At 37.4% G+C, this 20,684-nt stretch overlaps 2 protein-coding genes across 10 annotated transcripts in view; both read right to left on the bottom strand.

Annotated features, from left to right (window-relative positions):
• Lpp (LIM domain containing preferred translocation partner in lipoma) overlaps positions 1-20,684 on the bottom strand; it is a 655,361-nt gene that overhangs the window by 107,419 nt on the left and 527,258 nt on the right. For all 9 annotated transcript variants that reach the window (XM_071615170.1, XM_071615174.1, XM_071615175.1 and 6 more), the window contains one exon: positions 6,629-6,798. In XM_071615170.1, the coding sequence (XP_071471271.1) occupies positions 6,629-6,798 (170 nt within the window). The remainder of the gene's footprint in view (positions 1-6,628; positions 6,799-20,684) is intronic.
• Positions 1-20,684, bottom strand: part of Tprg1 (tumor protein p63 regulated 1) — a 597,429-nt gene that overhangs the window by 505,355 nt on the left and 71,390 nt on the right. The window lies entirely within an intron of this gene.

Below are 20,684 nucleotides of genomic sequence, written 5' to 3'. Positions count from 1 at the left end.
TTCGTTTCTTGACATGGGAAATGAAAGCAAAAATAATTGTAACTACTTTTTAGGATCACTTGAGAATAACTGTTGTGGTTTAGATATGTGGTATCCCCAAAAGCTCCGGAGTGAGGAGGAGACTACTTAGAGGTGAAATGATTGGGTTATGATAGACTAAACTCAATCATAGGACTAATTCCCTGATAAAGATTAACTGAGTGGTAACTGAAGGCAGGTAGGGTGTGGCTGGAGGAGGTGGGTCATTGGGGGCATGCCTCAGGGGGATATATTTTGAGTGGAGTCTCTCTGTTTCCTGGTGTGATATCTTGAGCTGCTTTCCTCTACCATACTCTTCTGCAATGATATGTGGCCTCACCTTGAGCCCTGAGGAATGGAGCCTGCTGTCTGTGGACTAAGATCACTGAAACTGTGAGCATCCAAATAAACTCTTCCTCCTCTATAATTGTTCTTGTCAGGTCTTTTAATCACAGAAGCAAAAGAACTGACTAAAACAATTAACGTATTTTTTTTTAAAGTGCTTTGTAAAAGTTAAAGCGTTAAACAAATGTTCATTGTTGTTATTATTTTTATCTCTAAAGGCAGTTTTTGCTTCATAATTTGAGGTGTTTCAGGAAGAGTAATCTGTAAACACTAACGAAGACCGTTTTTCACCTGCCATTCTGCAATACTGGAAGACATGATGCAAGTGATTATCAGTTAAAATCCTGGAAATGGTAGGTGCTGATGACAGCTGACTGTAGATGTGTGTGTGTATTGGGAGGGGTGATGGCAGGATCTTCATGTATTCAGGAAGTTGAACATTAGCTGCAGGCTGGGTGCATGACCAGGCAATAAAGAGTAAGCCGGAAGCACTCTTCCTAGTCTTCATTTTGTCTTTTACTTTAAAACCATCAAAGGTGCATTTACAAAATGAGACTAACAATCTCCCCTCATCTATTTCACATGGCTCTAATATCTACGATAACATGTAATAAAAGATGCTCAGGAGCACTGTAAAATGCTAGATTCTAATGAATGGGAGAGATGATGTTTCAGAAGTTAGTGTGGTTACACCCTGCAAAAGAGTGTTTTGACATTTTTTTTTTCTTTTTTGAGCCATTTTTCTTCTTCCTGGGAGAGTAATGGTGAGATGAGGATAAAATATCAAGAAGAAAGTGTGTGTGATATGTGGTGTGTATGCATATGTGTGTGCTGTGTATGATGCATGCATGTTATATGTTCTATGCATGTTTGTGGTGTGTGGCATGCATGTGGTGTGTATATAGTGTGTGTGTGAGGTATGTGTAATGTGTGTGCTGTGTGAGACGCATGTGTGTGGTATGTGTAAAGCGAGTGGTGTGTGTGATGTATGTCGTGAACATGTGGTATGTGTAAAGCGAGTGATGTGTGTGATGTATGTGGTGCACATGTGGTGTGTGTGTAGTGTGCAGTGTGTGATGTGTGTGATATGTGGTATGCATGTGGTGTGTGTGTAGTGTGATGTGTGGTGTGTGTGTGTGCAGTGTGTGGTTTGTGTATTGATGTGTGTGTAGTGTGAGAGAGATGACAAGACAGAGAAAAACACAGTTCATCTTAGAGATGAAAGACCAAAGGCAAGCAGTTAAGAAAAGAGAAGGGAAGTTCATGTGGATTTAAAAGATTTAGTCCAAACGCCCAGTTCCTGTTCCAACACCCATATAAGGCACTGGCTACAAGTGCTTTTAAAACATTTTATTAGGAGAACTTGAATTTATAAAGGACAGCTTTCCTGCAGAGATACAAAACCCAACCTTTTACTGGAGGTTGAAAAGTTAGACTGTTTTAACTGCAGCCATTTAGTGACACAAGAGAGTAAAAGTCTGCTGGTGGGCTGGCCACTAATGTGCCAAGTTCATGTACCTCAGAGCTTAGTCTCCTTTGGAGCTGGCCTCCTGTTTCCAGAGGCCCTTTAGTCACTAGGATTTCAGCTCTAATAAAAATGTCTTAACAACTTCCACCTTCAGTGTCAGGAGTTGGACTCTGACCACTCTGTGTAGGAGCCCTGGTTTAGGGGAGACTCCTCGGCTGCCATTTGGTAAACACTTTGGTGAAAACTTTTTACATGCTGTGTTCTAGGCCAAGGCTCCCTGTCAGTGCTAAGAGGAAAACGACACTGATTGTGCTAAATCTCTGCTCACAAATAAGCTGGTCTCAGGGAGGGCAGAGGACATAAAAGGGGGGAGGCATGACTACCACCTCACTGATGGCAGCACAGAAATCGACGTAAGCAAAGCGTGAAGTTCTTCTTCTCTTACTTGTTCTCATGTTCCTCCTACTACATCAATTTATTTTGGGATTTCTATCGTAACTACAGCCAGGATACTTCTCCAAACTTAAAAAGGGTTTCTAAATTGGATCACATAATACTAAGGGCAAAAGGTGATGATAGTCATATTATTAATCAGATTAGGCCCTCATATTGGTAAATGGTTTAATGACATACAAAATATCATACTTGTTCTCTCCCTCTCTTTGAGGATAGGAAAGAAATTAATACCTTCCTTTAATAAATGTGAGTACTAGTACTCAGAAGATGAATGATTTACCCAAGGTCATACCAAGAGAGTCACCATTACTTAAGCAGATGCTATTTATAACACTTTACTTCCCAAGGAAGTTTGAGTGCTTAATTTTAAATTGTTATTTTTTTCAAAACTTTATGAATGTTTAAAACTAAGCTTTTAAAAAGATGTCAAAGTAGAAAGGCATCTCAGCGACACCAAACTCAAAAAACATCTCATCAATTTTGATAATAATTATAAGAATGTAAATTAAATAACTGTGACATAATGCACTTTTTAAATTGGTTCAAAATAAATATAACTAAACCTCTCCAATAGGGAATAAGATACATTTAATAAGTATCCTATTCCCTATTGGAGAGGGTCTCATTACTGCTAATGGTCCTGTAAACTGGAAAAATCTTTCTAAAGAAATGTAGCAAAATAAAGCAAAGTCTTCTGAATTGCTCTGCTCTTGATTGGTAAGATAAATTTAAAATTAATCTATGGAAGTAATTTTAAAAATATAAAAATTTTACTCTGTTTCCTGTAAGCCTGTTATTTACAATGCTAAAAGATTGGAAAATACCTAATATCTTTTGAGTGAGAAATGGTTTTAAAATATAGCATGTAAACATAATATAAACCTAAAGAGATAAAAAGCTAAAAATGAAGATGATTACCAATAAAAAGCTATGTACATATTTATATTAGGTTAACAAATAGGGAATAGAAAATCAAGTGTGTGTAGGGAATTACAATGCCATATTGAGTAAAATTTATTTAAGTACAGCTATTTGTGCACAAGGATGAAGAATTCAAGAGACCTTAGAAACATATCTGCAATTAATAAACCAAATCTGAAGACATTACTTGTGCATTTTACCTTAAAATAATTTAAATGTTTCATTTAACTATGATCTTAGATTTAATCCAGTTTTTTTTCCACTTTACAGGACCATCAGCAGTAATGAGACCACTTATTAAATGTATCCTATTCCCTATTGGAGAGGTTTAGTTATATTTATATGATCTTAGTTATATTGATCTTTATCAATAACCAATTTTGGCAGAAATAAATTTAGTTTATATTAGAGGGGTCTCATTCCTGGATTCAGTGTCACACATGGGTGGGTGGTCTTTACACAGAAATAATTCATTAAGCTACTCAATATGGCATTGTAATTCCCTACACATATTTGATTTTCTATTTCTTATTTGTTAACCTAATGTAAACAATATACTTATTCCATCAATGAAAAAAAAAAATAAACAAAAGAAAGGAATCCTGACTGAAATCCAGGGACTGGGTTTTCTCTGCTTCATAAAGAATGTCTTTTAACTACTGGTTTCCTGCAGTTGTAAAAGAGGCAATTTTTCTGGATCACACAGAAAGTTCTTCCTGTTCTAAGGCCTTTGGTTCTTTAAAACACACATGTCTAGGATTGTCCTTAAAAAAAAAAAATTGTTCTGTTTAATTCTTTCTGTTTCCCCAACATCTTTTTAGTTCTAGTGTGCAGCTTATTGGACTTATGCAAATTTAGAAGAAATTAAAGTGCTAGTATACCCATCTGAGGGTGTGAGAGCTGTGTTGAACTCCGCAATCAATGCTGAACAAAGGTCCCTGGGTAAAGCTTAACTGAATTCTGGTAAGAATTAAATTACATTTTAGAGTCACTATGTATAGATTTCATTTAAAAAAAAACTTGATTAAATGTTCTTATGAAGGAGGATATTAAAAAGATGGTAAGGATTTCCATTATTTGAATTCTCCCAGTTCTTCCATGTCTGTGATTAAATATCTCCCAGACAGTTTCCTTGCTATAAGCACAGTACATTAACATACAACCAAAGCAGAGGGGGTAGTATGCTGAAGACCCTATGCCTCGAAGAGAGATTGAAACCTGAGCCCACACACTGTAGAAACTCTCCTCATTTTGTCATATTGGCCATTCTTCGGTCTTATTACACACTCAGGAAAGCAAGCAAAGCATTAAAAAGTGGGAAGAAGTGTTATGTCTGAGATCTAAAACAACTTCCTGGTGAATCTCACTGCATAGGTAAGGTTCTCAGGTTCAGAAACAGTGATGAGGATTCAAACATCTTAGTAAAATTAATCTTGGAATACCATGTATTCCACTACTGTTTCTGGAGAAGGCAAAGGGTGCTTTACTAAGATTGCTTCATTTCATCTTCTTTGGTGGAAATACTGAGCAAATTGAAGCCTTAGAAAGATGGAATAATTTACACAGGGAGACAAAGTATTAAGTGATGGAACTGAATTCAAACTCATGAGCTCCTCTTACTGTTACGTTGTTTCCTGATAATGTATTTAAGAGTTTTGGTTTATGAAGGATGAAAAGAATGGGTGAAGAGGGCTGTCACAAGAAAGTCATTAAAGTGGCCAAGAGTCAACAATGTAGTCAAAAAAGGATGAAACAGAAAAGCTATAAAAACAAAACAAAACAAACAAAAAACCACACACAACCATATGTAATTTCTTAGATTAGGAACAAATGGGACTGGGGTGCCTCTGCAGGCTCTGCTGACATTACTATCAAAGCTCTTGTAGCAACCAATAATTTCAAAGTGGTGGTTCTAAGTTATTGTCAATGATAGTTCATGTAGTCCACACGAAAAGGCTGGGAACTATGCAATGCTTTTTTCTTTTCAATGAAGATCCCAAAAGGTGATATTTGAAATATTTGAATGTCCTATAGTGGTAAGCTTTCATTTGCCAGACTTCTATTAGATATCATCGCTCTTTCCAGATCAACAGGACATTATTGTGTCCATCTTTATGTTTTGGACAAACTAAAACCATGTGGTATTTGCACAAGATATAAGGCTGTGGATAACTGAATATAGCCCTGGCTCTGACACTATGACAGAACATAAGAAGTTACTCTCCCTCTCTCTGTTTCTGTGTTCTCACTTCTAAAGAGATAAATTAGGCAAATGGTCTGAAGATTTTTTTTTCACCTCTAAAAATGTATGGCTTTTTAATGATGCTACATGTATTTAAATTGCCTCTGGGAGAAAAATGAAATAAAATTGAGCCTAACAGATGCAAAATGATATGTAATCCTTCATAGTCTTAATCTTGAACTTTTGGAACTGTGCTACAAACCCCAGCATTACAATGAGTTAAAGTTACCAGGTTATGGCAAAATACCATCCAGGCCACAAACTCCAATAAACCTTGAATTTTGGAAATTTTGCAAAGCTGTGACTCCCAACACCTCGCACCAAGGCTTTTTTGGATGCTGCAATACCTCGGCATGAAGGGCCAAATCATTACTCTTTTGTGAGTTGCAAAAAAAGTAGTACTTTTATTCACAAACACATGTTAGACAGGCAGATCAAAATCATGCAGAAAGATAGCAAAATGAGGTACTTTAGATTTTTAAAAAAGTTTGTATTTAGTCATCCAATTGTTTTATTAGAGAATAACATAATAGATTAAGTGGCCCTGCAAAAAAATCTAAGATAATATGACTATTTTTCAGCCTCTCAGCTATGTTATTAAAATACAGGGTTTTTTCTTTTAAAAAAGAAAACAATTATTAGCTCAGTCAGTATTACTATTCATTTCTCTTTAAGGTGCTCTATAATTCAGGGTTTCTCTGCATCATTGAAAAATCTGTTGGATAAGGCTGGTAAGAAACATTCTGGGTAGAAAAGTAGTCCAGAAGTTTAGAAGAGCCTGACAAGTCCAGAAGTCTGCAAAAATTCCCTAAAAATACTGGCTTTCAAACGCAGGGTGAGATTTACTAGCAAGAGGTAGACTCTGCTACTGGGAAGCCTTCTGATGCTTTGAGGAGGATACCTGCTAGTTTGGACATACATGCCTAAAATCCACAAGTTGGTGAACTTCTCAGCTGAATCACTAAATGAAAAGCAGCCCCACCCCAATGCACATTTCTGACCTCATATGAATGGGGAATACAGGGGGACATCTACAGTATGCCTATTTACATATACACATATATAAACACACACACATTATAATATTGGGTGAGAAATAAAGCTTAGATGGCTACATTCTGTCTGGAGTGATTGGCATCAGGCCAAAGCACCTGAAGAGCAAAAATGAAAGCACTTACAATGTAGCAGGGCTCACAGTATGCTTTCTTTTCAACGGCATAGAAGGGCTGCCCTCGGAGCTTGTTGTTGCAGATGATGCAGGTGAAACAATCCACATGGAAGACCTGATCCATGGCAGTGCATCCTGTACCTTCCCCAACTACATTTTCCCCACAGCGAGCACAGCGGCCTGAAAGAAAAAGGGAAAGAATTGTTAAGGACAAAGAAGTGTTTTGATCCTTCTGAAGAAGTCATTTTCCAGGAGACAGCAGATTTGTATTGTCAGTAGCAGCAAAAGAACCACCACCACCACCAGTAAAGTCACTTTCATCCTTTGAAAGGCCAGCATGATGGGGATTTTACACGAGTTAATTGACAAAATTGACCAAAGGTCCCATAGAAAGTGATGGACTAGAACTCAGGTCTCTGATTTTGAGGCCATCATCTGACTCCAGTCACACTTGCATATATAACAGGGGTATGAGTCAGGATGTTTGGACTGAAAGGCACAATCTACAAAACAGTCCAGGAAAGCTTCTCCTTGGAGAGTCTGTATATACAGGTGGATGGGAGAGATCTGGATCCACACTTGAACTTCAATTCTTTTCACAAAAGCCCTGGTTGTCAAGCCTCTGCAGTCAGCCCCCAGTGACGGGCACACTACTCTAACTGCAAAAAAGTTCTCTTTCACACTGAATCAGATACTGCTACCCAGTTGTTCTAGGTCTATGTCTTCTGGAGCCTCATAAAACTAGTCTCATCTATTGGACCTGACCATGTAAACACGTACAATTCACCTAGCATGGCCTCAGAGTCTGCTCTTAGTTTGCATATCCCTAACTCTGCAGTGGTTCCACATACTGTGGGGTTTTAAGTCCCTTGTGGTCATGGTTGTCATTGTCCATCCAGTGGTCTGCAAAGCTACTGCATTCTTAAATTGATTAAAGGGGCATCTGGTCCATATATGGACACAGAGTTAGGTTTAAGTTTTAAATAATAACAACAAAATATAATTTTGAAACATAATTTTGTCAGCAAGAGGCACTGTGCTGGTTGTATGTTCATCTCTATCTGGCTTTGTCATGGGAATTTGGAGCAAGAGGTTGGGTCTGCATCTAGTATGCATCTTTATTCTTTGTCTTTACTAAATTAAAAACAATCCTAACAGGTACTGAGAACACTGGGAATGTCAGCAAAAATTTGCAGTCTTTTCAACATAACTTGTAGCAAACCTAGTGCTTCTCATGCCAGACATTTCTTCTTGGGGCATCTATGTATTAACTCATATTCACAATCCATGTGTAGATACTGTTATTATTCTCCATGCCTTAGAAAACTAAGGCATGGAGAATGTTTAACATCAAGTCCAAGCAGTCTAGCTTTAGTGTCTATGCTCTTTACCGTTCTGGTAAATTGCCCCCTCCCAGTTCTGTGCACCAAGTTTAACACAGATCCAACACTATGCAGCATTATGGGGAGATTTGTCAGAGAAAACTGCTCTCAACACTACATCATTTTGGATTGACAATCATTTCACACTCAAAAGTGGGAGAGCTAAATGTTTCAACTTGGGAGAAAAGAAGTAAATATACTTCTAGTTCTCTCTGGTTGTATTTGGCCCTAGAAAGCATTTCTCTATATTCTGTTGCAGGATCAGAATGTCTCTGACATAAAGCTCAAACTATCTAAGCAATAAGAACTATCAAATGCTGGCAAGAGTTAAGCTCTTAGAATCTGAGCTATCTCTATTACAGTTGATATTCTTATGAAGTCTCAATATTATATTCCTGACATTTGATAAAAAATTTTGTAATAAGCATTGTGTATGGTTTTACAAACCTCTTTCTAAGAGTTAACTTGTACCTGTTTTTATTATAAGGTGTAACTTAGAAAGATATCTTTAAATTTTTCTACATTCCCTGTTAACAGTAAGAAAATCACATTATTTTATATGTCACTACGTTCATGGTTATTGTGAAAACAGAAAAACCAAAAACTTAATTGGTTTACTAAAAGTTAAGCATGCTATGTTTGAAAATGAGGCTGAAATTCTAAGAGCTTCATGCCACCAACTGACAACATTTCTTTCCAGAAAACATACTGGGCACTTTTAAGGGCCACTGGGATGACCAATCCATATGACTATTAAAAACATTGAATTCCTATGAAAACTCGAATGTTGTATTACACATTTGTTAAATGCTGGTTGGTAAAATTATTTTTCTACATTATTATTTCCCTTTCTAGAAGTAAAAGGATCATGTAATAAAAATATCAGGGACCACCAGGGATCTTGTGGACCACACTTTGTAATAACAGTTTGGGTGGATTAGTAATGACTTTTGGTCATAGCGGTCTGCTAAGCTGTTAAAGCTGGCAGTTTCGGTCTAGACTATGAATTTCTAAAGTATAATACCTGGAATCCAAGAGCTTCCACCTGCATGATTTGTAGAGAGTTTGATAGCTATCCATGAGGACTGGGTAGTCAGTGTCAATCTCTGATTTAGAAGGAAAGGTCCAGCTGAACAGGTAAGCTTTGAAATTTTCCATGAATTCAACAGACATCAAATGTCTACTCTTTGTCCAGGACCACAGTCAGATTCTGTGTGACATGCAGAAATGGAATTGGTGCTGTCAGCACCTTTTATAGTCACTTTGAGACTTACCTACATCCAACATGCACATGACAAAATATGCCTGTTGGATGTATGTTGTAGAAGAAAGTATTATGAAAATATGGAAGGAAAATCACATTGAGAGGGCTCAGTAACAACAAGCATTTGAATTCAGTCTTAAAGGATGGAATTTTGTCATGTGGAAATGAAAGAGAAAAAAATATTCTAGATTTTCCAAAGAGATCCTGAGTGTTGGTTTACAAGAGGCAAAATTGCTGCAGTGATAGCAAAAGAGGCTTTAGTTTTCTCAGCTCTGAGAGCAGATGGACTATTTCATTAAAAAAAAAAATAAAGAAAAAAGAAAAGAATAGAAAAGAAAAAGAACAACAAAAAACTTTTCCTTTAGGGTATGTTGAATATTTTTCCAGAGTGGGTCAGGGTAATATGCTGAACCCAGACATGACTCTGGACTTTTCTGCCTCTCATATTTTTCCTATTTTTGGGATAAATTGGGGACACTAGCCTAGAGGGCAGTCAGTCTGGCACCTCAAAATTCACAAGCACAGAAAAAAGAGTGAAGAACAAAAATTAAAAATAGCTCTCTCTACACATCAGCAACACAGAGAAGGTGCCCAAAACGTTCCCTTTTCACATTAACAAGAATTTACAAACTATGCCTTTCAGAGAAGCATTCAGAATGAAAAGACACTCAAGCAAAATGTATTCATGCCTTTAGAGGGACTTACACTACACATTATTAAAAGCACACCATGACTTAAATGCCCACCTTAGACAAGTATCTCTGAACTTTTAAACAAGGAAAAACGAGAAATGGTACCAAACTTCAAGGTATCAGAACATGAAAGAAACACATCAAATGTGTTGATTAGGAGACAGTAAGAGGTTACAACTCAGACTCCAGCCTTCTGTGGGGAGCTTCCTGTGAACATGTAGTACAATAAATCAAAAGAACCAATGGTAGAGGACAGATAGCCTGCAAATTTTGTTCATGAATAAAGTCCCACAAGTCATGCATGCTGAAAGTATGTGAGTGTGTGTGTGTGTGTGTGTGTGTAGGTGTGTGTGTATGGCTTTTATGGTCTGGTCTGGGGTGCCAGCCAGGGATTTTTCCTACCCCTCTTTTCCTCTCTACCATTCTGTAACAACCCATCACTGTCTCTTTAGCACCTACTTTCTATCACTGTGCCTACTATCAGGTTTTTTTTCATGGACCATTGCAGTGACTTCCTCCTTGTTCTGATGTCTGTGGTTTACTTTCTGTTACAAATGGAAAAGCTTTATGGAAGTTTTAATAACTAAGCTGAATACGGGGGGTAAGATTGAATTCAAACAAGTCATTTTTAGGCAAGTGGAGAATAACATTCTAGGAAAATCATCAGATTGAGCAAGGGAACTAGAGTAGGGGAATATGAGTTTTCATGCTTATTTTCATTTTTTTTTGTAGTTTGCATTCACTTTCTTCACTTGTGCAAATAAACATTTTTATTTAAAAACCACGTGCTTCTTTTGAGATGGGATCAAAGTATCCATAGTCATTTTTAGAACTGGTGCCATGATATGGGGATGAGATACTTCCAAATGTGCCCATAATTCAACATTAAAATAAAGTAATAAATTTATGCCAATATCAAGCCTGGTCACTTTTGTTTTCATATTCTCCTTGCTATTAGACTTATAGAAAATTTGGTTATAAGGAAAACTAATACTCTCCCTCTAAATATTATAATGAATTGAAGCTCTATATGCCAATGTATATGATATATCTATTTTCTCAGTAACAATCTTCTTTAATGCATTCTGAAAAAAGTCCTTTATAAAAATTTTAATCAACAAGACTATATAAAGGTAGTTTGAAAAGATGGAAAAGTATTCCTAGAAATAAGATGTACTCCAATTAACTGTACTTATGTCCAAGGAGTTATCTTCCTGGAGCACAGCCTCAATTAAGCTGATTCAGAAATTATCTTCCACTGATGATATGAGAAGACATTAGAACAAATTTGCATCCTTTATATGACAGTCCCATATGACATTCTCTGAGGGTTTTAATATGATGGCATTTTCTAATCACCTAAGTTTTTATTTCATGGGTCCCTGTAACATTAATGAATGCAATAATTAAACTGCCTGTTTTCTAGGACATGGATCCTAAACCTTGTTTGTATATTGCAATCATCTGGGAAACCTTTAAAAAATTACTAAATGCTGTGTTCTGGGTCCAGAGATTCTGATTTCCCAGGTCTAGAATGGTTCAGGAGTGAAAACGATATAAGCATTTCAGATGATTCTAATGTTTGGCCAAATTGAGCCACTGGTCTAAGGGATACCTATTTCTATACTACTTGTCAGAATAAATATTGACAAGATTGCCCAAACAGGTTTCTTCTGCATGCAAAACAGACTGCTCAACCATAAGTTGAAAAAATAGAAGTTTCTATGGCATTATAATATATACAGGTTTTTTTTTCCCAACAAGAGTAAACTACTTGACTGTTGTTATGTGTTAGTTTAAAGTTTTCAAAGGGTCTCCATCCATCCAAAATACATGAACAGAACTAGCTAAATTTTCTTTTAAGATATTTTGCTAGCATTTAGTCAGAGAAAGTAGCTCCTTTTTATTAATTAGAACATTCCTACAGAACATGCTTCTTATGTGTTTTCAATGCATTTATCAATATGATCAATCATATGGAAGAACTGCATGACTTTAAACAACACAGACTCCACAAAGAATGTCCACTGGTAGTCATTTAACGTAGGATATCACATATTGTATCATAGAATAAACTGAGTTTTTACCATTTTCTTAGACTCTGTCTTTAAATAGTGTAGCAATATCCAGACTCCCATGGTAAGTGCCATTTGGATCTGTGGATGCTGAAGTCCTGATCATTTCTTAAAAGTTAGACTTTAGGACACATCCACTTCATTAAGTTACTGCTTAGATGGTCCTCACAGAGATACCTACAGATTCAACTCATACATGGAGAGGAGGAAAGAGGAGGCTGTGAATGGCTGTTCCCCTCTCTCCTTCATCTCTCTCTCTCTCTCTCTCTCTCTCTCTCTCACACACACACACACACACACACACATTGAGGAGAGAGAGAGAAGGAGCAAAGACTATAAGACTGCTATAGTCCTAAGACTAGTGGTAGATAAGAGACTTTTAGAGACAGGTTATAAAACACCTTAATTCAGACAAAGATACTAAGTTAAGGTCAAACAAACAAATAAACAAACAAACCCCACACATGCACATGAAAACCAAACCCAAGAAGGTGTCAGGAAGAGAAGTTCTGGAATGGGTGGTAAAGGCCTGAGTGAGAAACTAGAAGAAATGAAGTGAAGGCTGAGCGATCTCCTGAATAAGGGAAGTGATTATGAAATCTGACCACAACATGATTCATTTATAGACATATATTTGCTTAGGTTAGATTTTCAGGTGAAGACATACACTGAAAGGGGGAATCCCACACAGGGTGGCCAAAGGAAGCACATTTTATTTGATTTAAATATCTACATTGTGAAGAAGCAAACAACAAAACAAAACAATAACAACAACAACAACAAAAAAACCAGAAAATTGCTATGTTTTTCTCTGGGCCAGACTCTACCCTAAGCTAATACTCTCTCAGTCCTATTAATGCTTATCTACCATTATTTTTATCTGGTAGATAAGAAACCAAGTCTAAGTTACCTGGCCGAGGTCTCCAGGGAAGAATGCAGTGTGGCTAGGATAGGAGACAGGTCTGACCTTTAAAGCCCATTTTCTTAATCAACGTATATTTTACTATGAACACATTTTATTATTCAATCGTAACTCTGTTATCAGCATTGCTTAGGGACAGGGCCTATTTCCACCCCCTGGGAAAGAAGAAGGATCAGTTCAGCATCCCCAAGCCCCCAATCTCAGAGATTTTAGTGAACATCACTATCTGTGAAGGGCCTTCACAGTGGTCTTAAGTGTGAAGATTATTTAAATACTGGCTTTCCATCAGGAAAGCTTTGGAAAAAAATACTGATGCTCACACACTACATCCAGAAACTGATTTAATTGTTCCTAGCTGGAACCCTGAGATAATGATTTTTGGAGGTTCTTGGGTCAATCTCATGCAGTGAATTAGAGAACCACTGTTGTACCGGGGGACTCTGTGCTTGTATGTTCCACAAAGAGTAGTCTTTCCTGCAGTGTCAGAAGGCAGTGGTGGCTAGTGCAAAAGCCCTAACAGAGAACTAACTTAATATTAGGTTGACAGAGGCAGAGATTTGGACACCACTGACCCTGGTCCTGACCTTCACTAAACTAATCACACACTCACAGTAGTCATGACCATAACATTTGGAGGACCTTCCATTCTCAGGAAGAGAATCAGAAACAGAACAAAATAAAAACACCACAGGCACCACCAATAAACAAAGCAGAAAGAAATATTGCTTTTCAGTTTGGGATATTATGTTGTGCTCTTTTTAAACAAAGTCAGATATGTCACTGAGGAGAGAAATCATAACTATAAGACTTGCTGTTATTGCCTACTGACCATGAGCAGCCTAAACAAGTTTCCTGAATTTAAAAGACTGGAGGTTCCTTGTCTCCAAATCAAGCAGCTGAGTAGGTTCTTTCTCTAGCCTGGAGGCTGTATGCTATGTTGAGTCATCCATCCAACTACCTGTCAACCCCTCTATGAATGAACTGACCGAGTCTCCATTCTGTGCCAAATACAGTGGTCACCTTTTAAAGTCTCTGTAGAAAGGAGATGAAAACAGATCCTTTAACTCCAGCTGTGAAGCTCACATGTACAAAGTGCTTGGTAGAAGCTCAATATTGCCTTCTAGCTATAGGAGGAAGAGGACAATCTTCAAAACTAAGAGCCCATAATACAGAGGACCAGAAAGATACTTGTCCTAGATTACTCCCTTTCACAGCAGTCAATGTGCCAGTTACACAGGGAGCCACATCTCTTGAGACCATTAGGTAAGACTTATATTTATCAATTTATTATTAGTGAAATTCAGTGCTAGGAATCCAGTTCCAATCCTACCAAAATTTGTGGACCCTACAGTGACAATGATAGTCAACATCTACTCAGCAATTGTTGTGTGTTGGTTTAAGTATTTAATGTATTTCCTCACATAATCCTTCCAAGACTCTATGACTAGGTCCTATTATTAGTTCATTATAGTTGAAGAAAAGGTGGTATAGAGGGATTAGAACCTTGCCCAAGGCCTCAGAGGTCACTACTGAAACTGCAATTAGGGCCTAGGTAGTGTTAATTTTGGAGCCTACTTCCTGAAAGGTCTGCTTATTAACTTTAGAAATCCAAAATTCCAAAAACATCTGGCCTGGCAGGAAGCTTAAATAAAGCTTAGAACATCCCTGATAGGAAAATTAATATCTCTTTTTGACAAAGCAAGATTTTTCTCAAGTTGATTTATACACACACACACACACACACACACACACACACACATTCTCATATTCCCACTCTTTTGGTGGGGGTGGGTACTGGGGATTGAACCCAGAGATACTGTACCACTAAGTTACATCTTCAGCACTTATTTTTTTTTTTTTTGAGACAGGGCCTCACTAAGTTGCTGATGCCAGCCTAGAATTTGCTATCTTCCTGCCTTAGCCTCCCAACTCACTGGAATCATAGGTGTGCACTACTGATCCTGGCTTCTCATATTCCCACTCTTAATACTTACTCTCTTCTTCTATGTTTAACATCTATTCCATGTATGACCCATAAGAAGAAAAAGCAGTACTTACTAGTAGAGGTATAACAGCTGTGGAACAATTATTTTTGAGTTATGATTTGAATTTGCTCCATGGTATGTCTCATGGAAATTTGCATTACCCTCAGTTCCACTTGAAGGTTAAATGTGCCCACTTACCTTTAGCTCTTACGTTAGAAAATCTCCACATTTATTCTGGTTATTTTAAAGTAAACCGAACAATGAGGTGCCCCAGGGTGGTTTTTCTAAAGTAACTGTTTTTAGCACCCAGTGGCAGTATGATCTTCGCCATGATGTTAACAAGAGTTCCTTATATCATTTAAACATACATTCTTACTCATCCATTGATGTGACACTTCAATGATCCTTGGAGGAAGAAAAGCAAGCGTTATGTTCATCTTCATTTTAGCAATGAAAAAACTGCTAAGATAAAAAGATTTAATGACCAATAGGACCAGTGAGGAGTTCAATATATGATAAAAGCTTTTTATCCAAACAACTCAGAAAAAAAGAATATGCTCAAAATGAGGTGGAATCCATGTACATAATGTGTAATAAGCATGGCAACATGAAGACATAACTTCTCAGTCTCAAGGACTGTACGAAATGGTTTACAGATGAAAGAATATGACTCATTTTATAAAAGGGCTTTAGGTTTTCTCAAGGGTCCCTCTTATCTTCTTGTGTCATAAAAGAAGAATGCAGAAACTAAACTGATCCTTTGGAAAACAGCAATATTGCGCACACACACACACACATGCACATGCACACATACCCTTTTATGTAAAGGAGTCGGTATTTCACTGGCAGTTTCCTCTAATAATCATATTATCTTTCTGTCTTAGACAAGAAATGTGCTATGGATGGAATGTGTCCTCTCTAAGGTTCAGGTATCCAATGTAATGGTATTAGGAGGTAGGGCCTTGAAGAAGTGAGTGGCTTTTCCTTCCTGAATGGATCAATCCCTTACACAGAGGCTCCATGCTACAACATGCTAGCTTGCCTTTCTGCCATCTGCCATGTGAGGATCCAGTGACAAGGCGCCATTCCTGGAAGCAGACAGCACCTTCACTAGACATCAGAACCCTGCTGATGTCCTGTTCTCAAAATCCCTACGTCAAGGAATGCAAGAAAATAAATTTCTTTTCTTTATAAACTACATAGACTTGGGTATTCTTTAACAGTGTCAAGGAAAAAATAAGGCAATGTATGACTACTTAAAGAAGTCTACCTTATAGTACTTGCCTCCATGGGGGACACAAATTTACAACATAGACTAAAAAGGAGAACATACAATTTATAACTAACATTATTTTCAGCTATATAAAGATTGAGAGTAATCCATAACATTCAAATAGAACTTCATAATTCTTATATTCTCATTTGAATCTTACAATAACTAATAAATAAATAAGACAATAACATTATGTAAGACTTGAGAAGTAGGTAGCAGATCTTATAATTCAAGCCTGATCTGGTGAGTGATCTTTGAACTAGATCATATTACTTGCACACATGGTCCTGGACCCAGAGATAGGAAATAGCCTCAATTGACACAACTTCCTTGGGAAGCCAATTAGTCTCTCTTGGGCTTTTCCTTCTGCATTTAGTGCCAAAATGCTCATAATGCACTGTGAAGAGAATTTAAATCATCTTAGAATGTGTAGAAAATTTAGAAAGGATCTAGTCCCACCTCCTTATTCACAGATGCAAAAACCAAGGCTAAGAGAGAGACTATGCCTTGACTAAGACCCAATAGGAAGCCAATAGCAGAGACAACATCTGAATGCAGGCTTTTGAGGGCTTAGTAGAGAGACCTTTCAATCTGCATAAAACTATCTACCAGCTGTGTTACCTTAAACATTAGTTTCTTTCCACTAGTAGGTGCTGTTGCCTGAGGATATCGATTTTCTTCCTCCAAATAATGATAAAATTTTATTGTAAATGGAAGTATTGTGTGGGACATTGTCAAGTCTGAGAAGATGACTCCTACATGATTTCAGAACAAGGTTAAATCCATTACCATCTGAACTAGGACAGTCATCTCATTTCTCTCTGAAATTCTTTGTTGTGTTCTGGATTTGTACATCTGTTGTATTCTGAAAATCTCAGGAATGACAGAAAGAGGTGAGGTAATAGGTTCTGCAGAGGAATACCTTGGACAAAAAAGACCTGACTCTAATCCCTGTGTGACCATATCTGGTAAAACAAAACAAAACAAACAAACAAAAACCCAATTGTTTTACACTTTGGTGTTGTTATTATACTCATTTGATGGGAAGGTTCCACTTTCACTTGATTATTTATTTGTTTAAATAAGTACAAATCACTTAAGTGGGATAAATGATAAATATGTGGACAAAAGAATTTGGTTTTGGTCCTATCTGCACAATATAACTGTTCTGTGACTTTGGATAAGCTATTTTATCTGTTGGAGCCATATGTGGAATGGGCATTGTAATCTCAGTCCTAGGTACTTCAAAGTATTGTTGGGAAGAATTATATAAATAATACACACACATATACATGTTACTACAAAATATAAGGCATTCCTCTAAGATGCATGTTTTGTTATAAATATCAATATAAGTCACATGCAAAATAAGCAAAATGTACTTACATATCTGGAACTACCATACAGTGACCATATTCTAAGGAATTTCTATTCCACATCTACAAAGTGGAATGCAGGGCTGATATGAATAGATAGACTTTGAGGAGATGAGTGTCTTAGAAATACTGGAAGTGTCATTATTCGGTTGGTAGATGAATGCCACGTCACACATAGTGGGACAACGGAGCTCAGAGGGCTACCCACGGGTGTGGAGTCTTAGGATGTCAGGCCATTCCACTGTGCAGCTCAGTGGAGTCCTCCTCGCTAAACTGCTGTCTGCATCTCATTCCATTTCCAGCGCTTGCATAGCAACACTGAGCTTTCTGAGTGCCGGAGTGACGTCTAGGGAACAGTTATTAATATACGTATGTGTGCACACAGTATGTGAAAATATGCAAGATTGAAAGCGATTAGTGTATTACTTTTAGGTAATACTTCCCACCGGGACTATGCTCCTGGAAAAATTCCTCTCCCTCTACAGAAGCTTGCAGAGTCATCTGCTATCACTTACCAGAATGTTTGGGATAAAAATGGTGTCAATTTTAAGGAAACACACGTCTCAATTTTCTTTGTTAACATTTGAATAAAACATGAGGTTTCTACTTTTCCCCCTCTCCTCTTTCATTCAGAGAATAAGTCCCTTCACAATCTTGCTTTGTGTGAGAGAGAAAATAGTTACCCTTCTTTGCCACCTCCAGATTAGTAGAATCACTGAGTTTTTAAGGAGGAAAAGTATGAATTCCGTTCTAATGAACTTCATAATTTCTGAAATACAGAGCGATGCTTTGCCATAGAATACAGTAAGAAATCTCCTTTCTATGCAGAGTCCTGAAAGATCATCAGAGACAGTGGCAGAAGAAAGGCACAGGGAGTGCCAAAGGAATAATTTGACTGGGACTGCAGGAATAATATCTGGACCATATGAGACTCTGAAAAAATCAGAACATTGCCTAGGGAGCCATGCACCTGGGCCGGCCATGTATTCCCTCTGTAGCTCCCTTCCATAAAGTGAATGCCTAGAATCAGGAGTATTTCCAAAGACCAGAATTCAGTTCTTCATTATAAGATAGATTTTATAAGACAAACACATGGACTAAATATAGAGTCACGCTAAGAGTCAAGGGAACCTATTCAAGGGGAATTTCTGGGCAGCTCTTCAAGACCCCAAATTCGTTGAAAGGTTATAAAACTTATGGAAATGGACATATTTTATTTATGTCACTGGAATGTTTCTGGGCAATTCCCCTTATACTAAAGTCGTTTTCATATTTAGATAACATGTTCCGTAAACATACGTAATTTTTACAAGATGACTGGGTTTATCAGGCACTTGGGGCCTGATAACTAGTGAGATAAGTCATGGGCCCACCCTTATTATGGCTTATAGGGAGCTCCCAGAAACCATGTAAACCCACAGAAAGTGCACAAAAACAGAGAAGCTAGTAATGGGCTTTTGCATCAGCTCCTGCTATGTGATTTTATTTGATTTTCTTAGGCAAAAGATATCACACAGGGGGAGTGCAAAGTTGAAGGTCTTTAGCAGCGATTTGGACTGTAAACACAGCTTGGCATTATCAGCATTCTGTTAAGTTCAAAGAAGAGATAGTTACAACAAATACAGCTTGCTTTATTCTGAAACAAAACTGTGCACATATTTGTGGCCATACTACTAATTAACCTGTAGATTGTTCCTTTCATCTATTCAGTATGTTTTTCTCCCTCTGGTTACAACATGTTGGGGTTATTTTTTTTGCCATCTGGAATATACTCAAACTGCTCTCTTATAGGCACTAGAGAGAGAGTGGTACAAATGATTAAGGGATTGGAGAAACTGACTTGTACAGAAAGATGAAAGGAGCAATCTACGTGCATATAACAAGCCTGAAGGATGACTAAGGAGTGTCATGATGACGGCCTATAAATATTTGAAAGGTGTAAACACTGAGGAATAATTTAGCTCAGTGCAGGTGGTACAACTGGGAGTGATGGTGTATCTTAAAGAAAAGGGAAGATCTTTACTAAAGAAAAATTGAAATGCTTAAGATCCTATGTATGGGTTAGTGCAAAAATGGAACATGAAGGGCAATATCAAGAGCAATAGAACAAGAGCTAGAAGATTTTCTAGGTAATGTTTTTTCTAGGTAACCTTGGGAAGGTCACTTCACTTCCATGGGCCTTAGTTCCCTCTTTCATAAATTAATGTGTGGACCAAAGGAGATATGTAGATTTTTTTCAGTGTGCTACGATGCACCCTAAGGACTTTGAAAATCCTGCTAAATTGCTAGGGAATAGGAAGAAGAGTACAGAAGAGCAGAAAACCCCTTCACCAGTCTCATCTCTATATTATTAGTTGCCTCAGAATAACTTCTGAGGAATTTACCAACTCAAATAAATTTACTGATTTCAAAATTTGAAAACATATATTAGAGATTAGTTTTAAATCCTTTCTATTCAAAAAAATCCTGACAAGACAGAACAATCACTAAAGATACGTGTTCATAAAATATTTACTGAGGAGCTACTATGTGCCAACAAAGAAGACAGGGCAGTGAGAGGGAAGTGCCTGTTGCCCTCCCAGAAATCACATCCTATATGCAACTCTACTGCAGGATTGCCCCAAATTCACAAATGACTAGAGAAATAACTCATGTCACTCCTAGTAAGATTGAACATAATTACTTCAATTTAACATTTATTGAGTACCTATCAGTCTTAAAGACTCATGATAATAAGAGGGCCAATATTCATATTAAACAAAAATCAAATGCCTACTATGCATCAGGCACTGTGAGTTAAACTAGGATATGAAGATGAGTGAGACCTGGCATCTGCCTCCCCTGAACACATGGACACATATAATTATATATAACATAAAGAAGGCTATGGACAGAGTCATACAAAAGATGCTATTGGAGTCATATAAAAAAATGAATTCTTTCTAGAAATGGGTTTGGGTTGGGGAAGGCTGCTCATCAGATCAAACTTTAGAAGAGAGATGGTGGAATCAAACCATGAAAACCAAAAACATTTTACCCAAGTAGAGAAGCAGGAAGGAAAAAGCTCTCTAAGTTAAGGCAAGAGTGAAAACAAAGA

This window comes from Marmota flaviventris, chromosome 8 (genome assembly GCF_047511675.1).
Source record: "Marmota flaviventris isolate mMarFla1 chromosome 8, mMarFla1.hap1, whole genome shotgun sequence".
NCBI classification, from domain to species: domain Eukaryota; kingdom Metazoa; phylum Chordata; class Mammalia; order Rodentia; family Sciuridae; genus Marmota; species Marmota flaviventris.
Note: the sequence above shows the minus strand (reverse complement) of the source record. Positions and strands in the feature narration are given on the sequence as shown.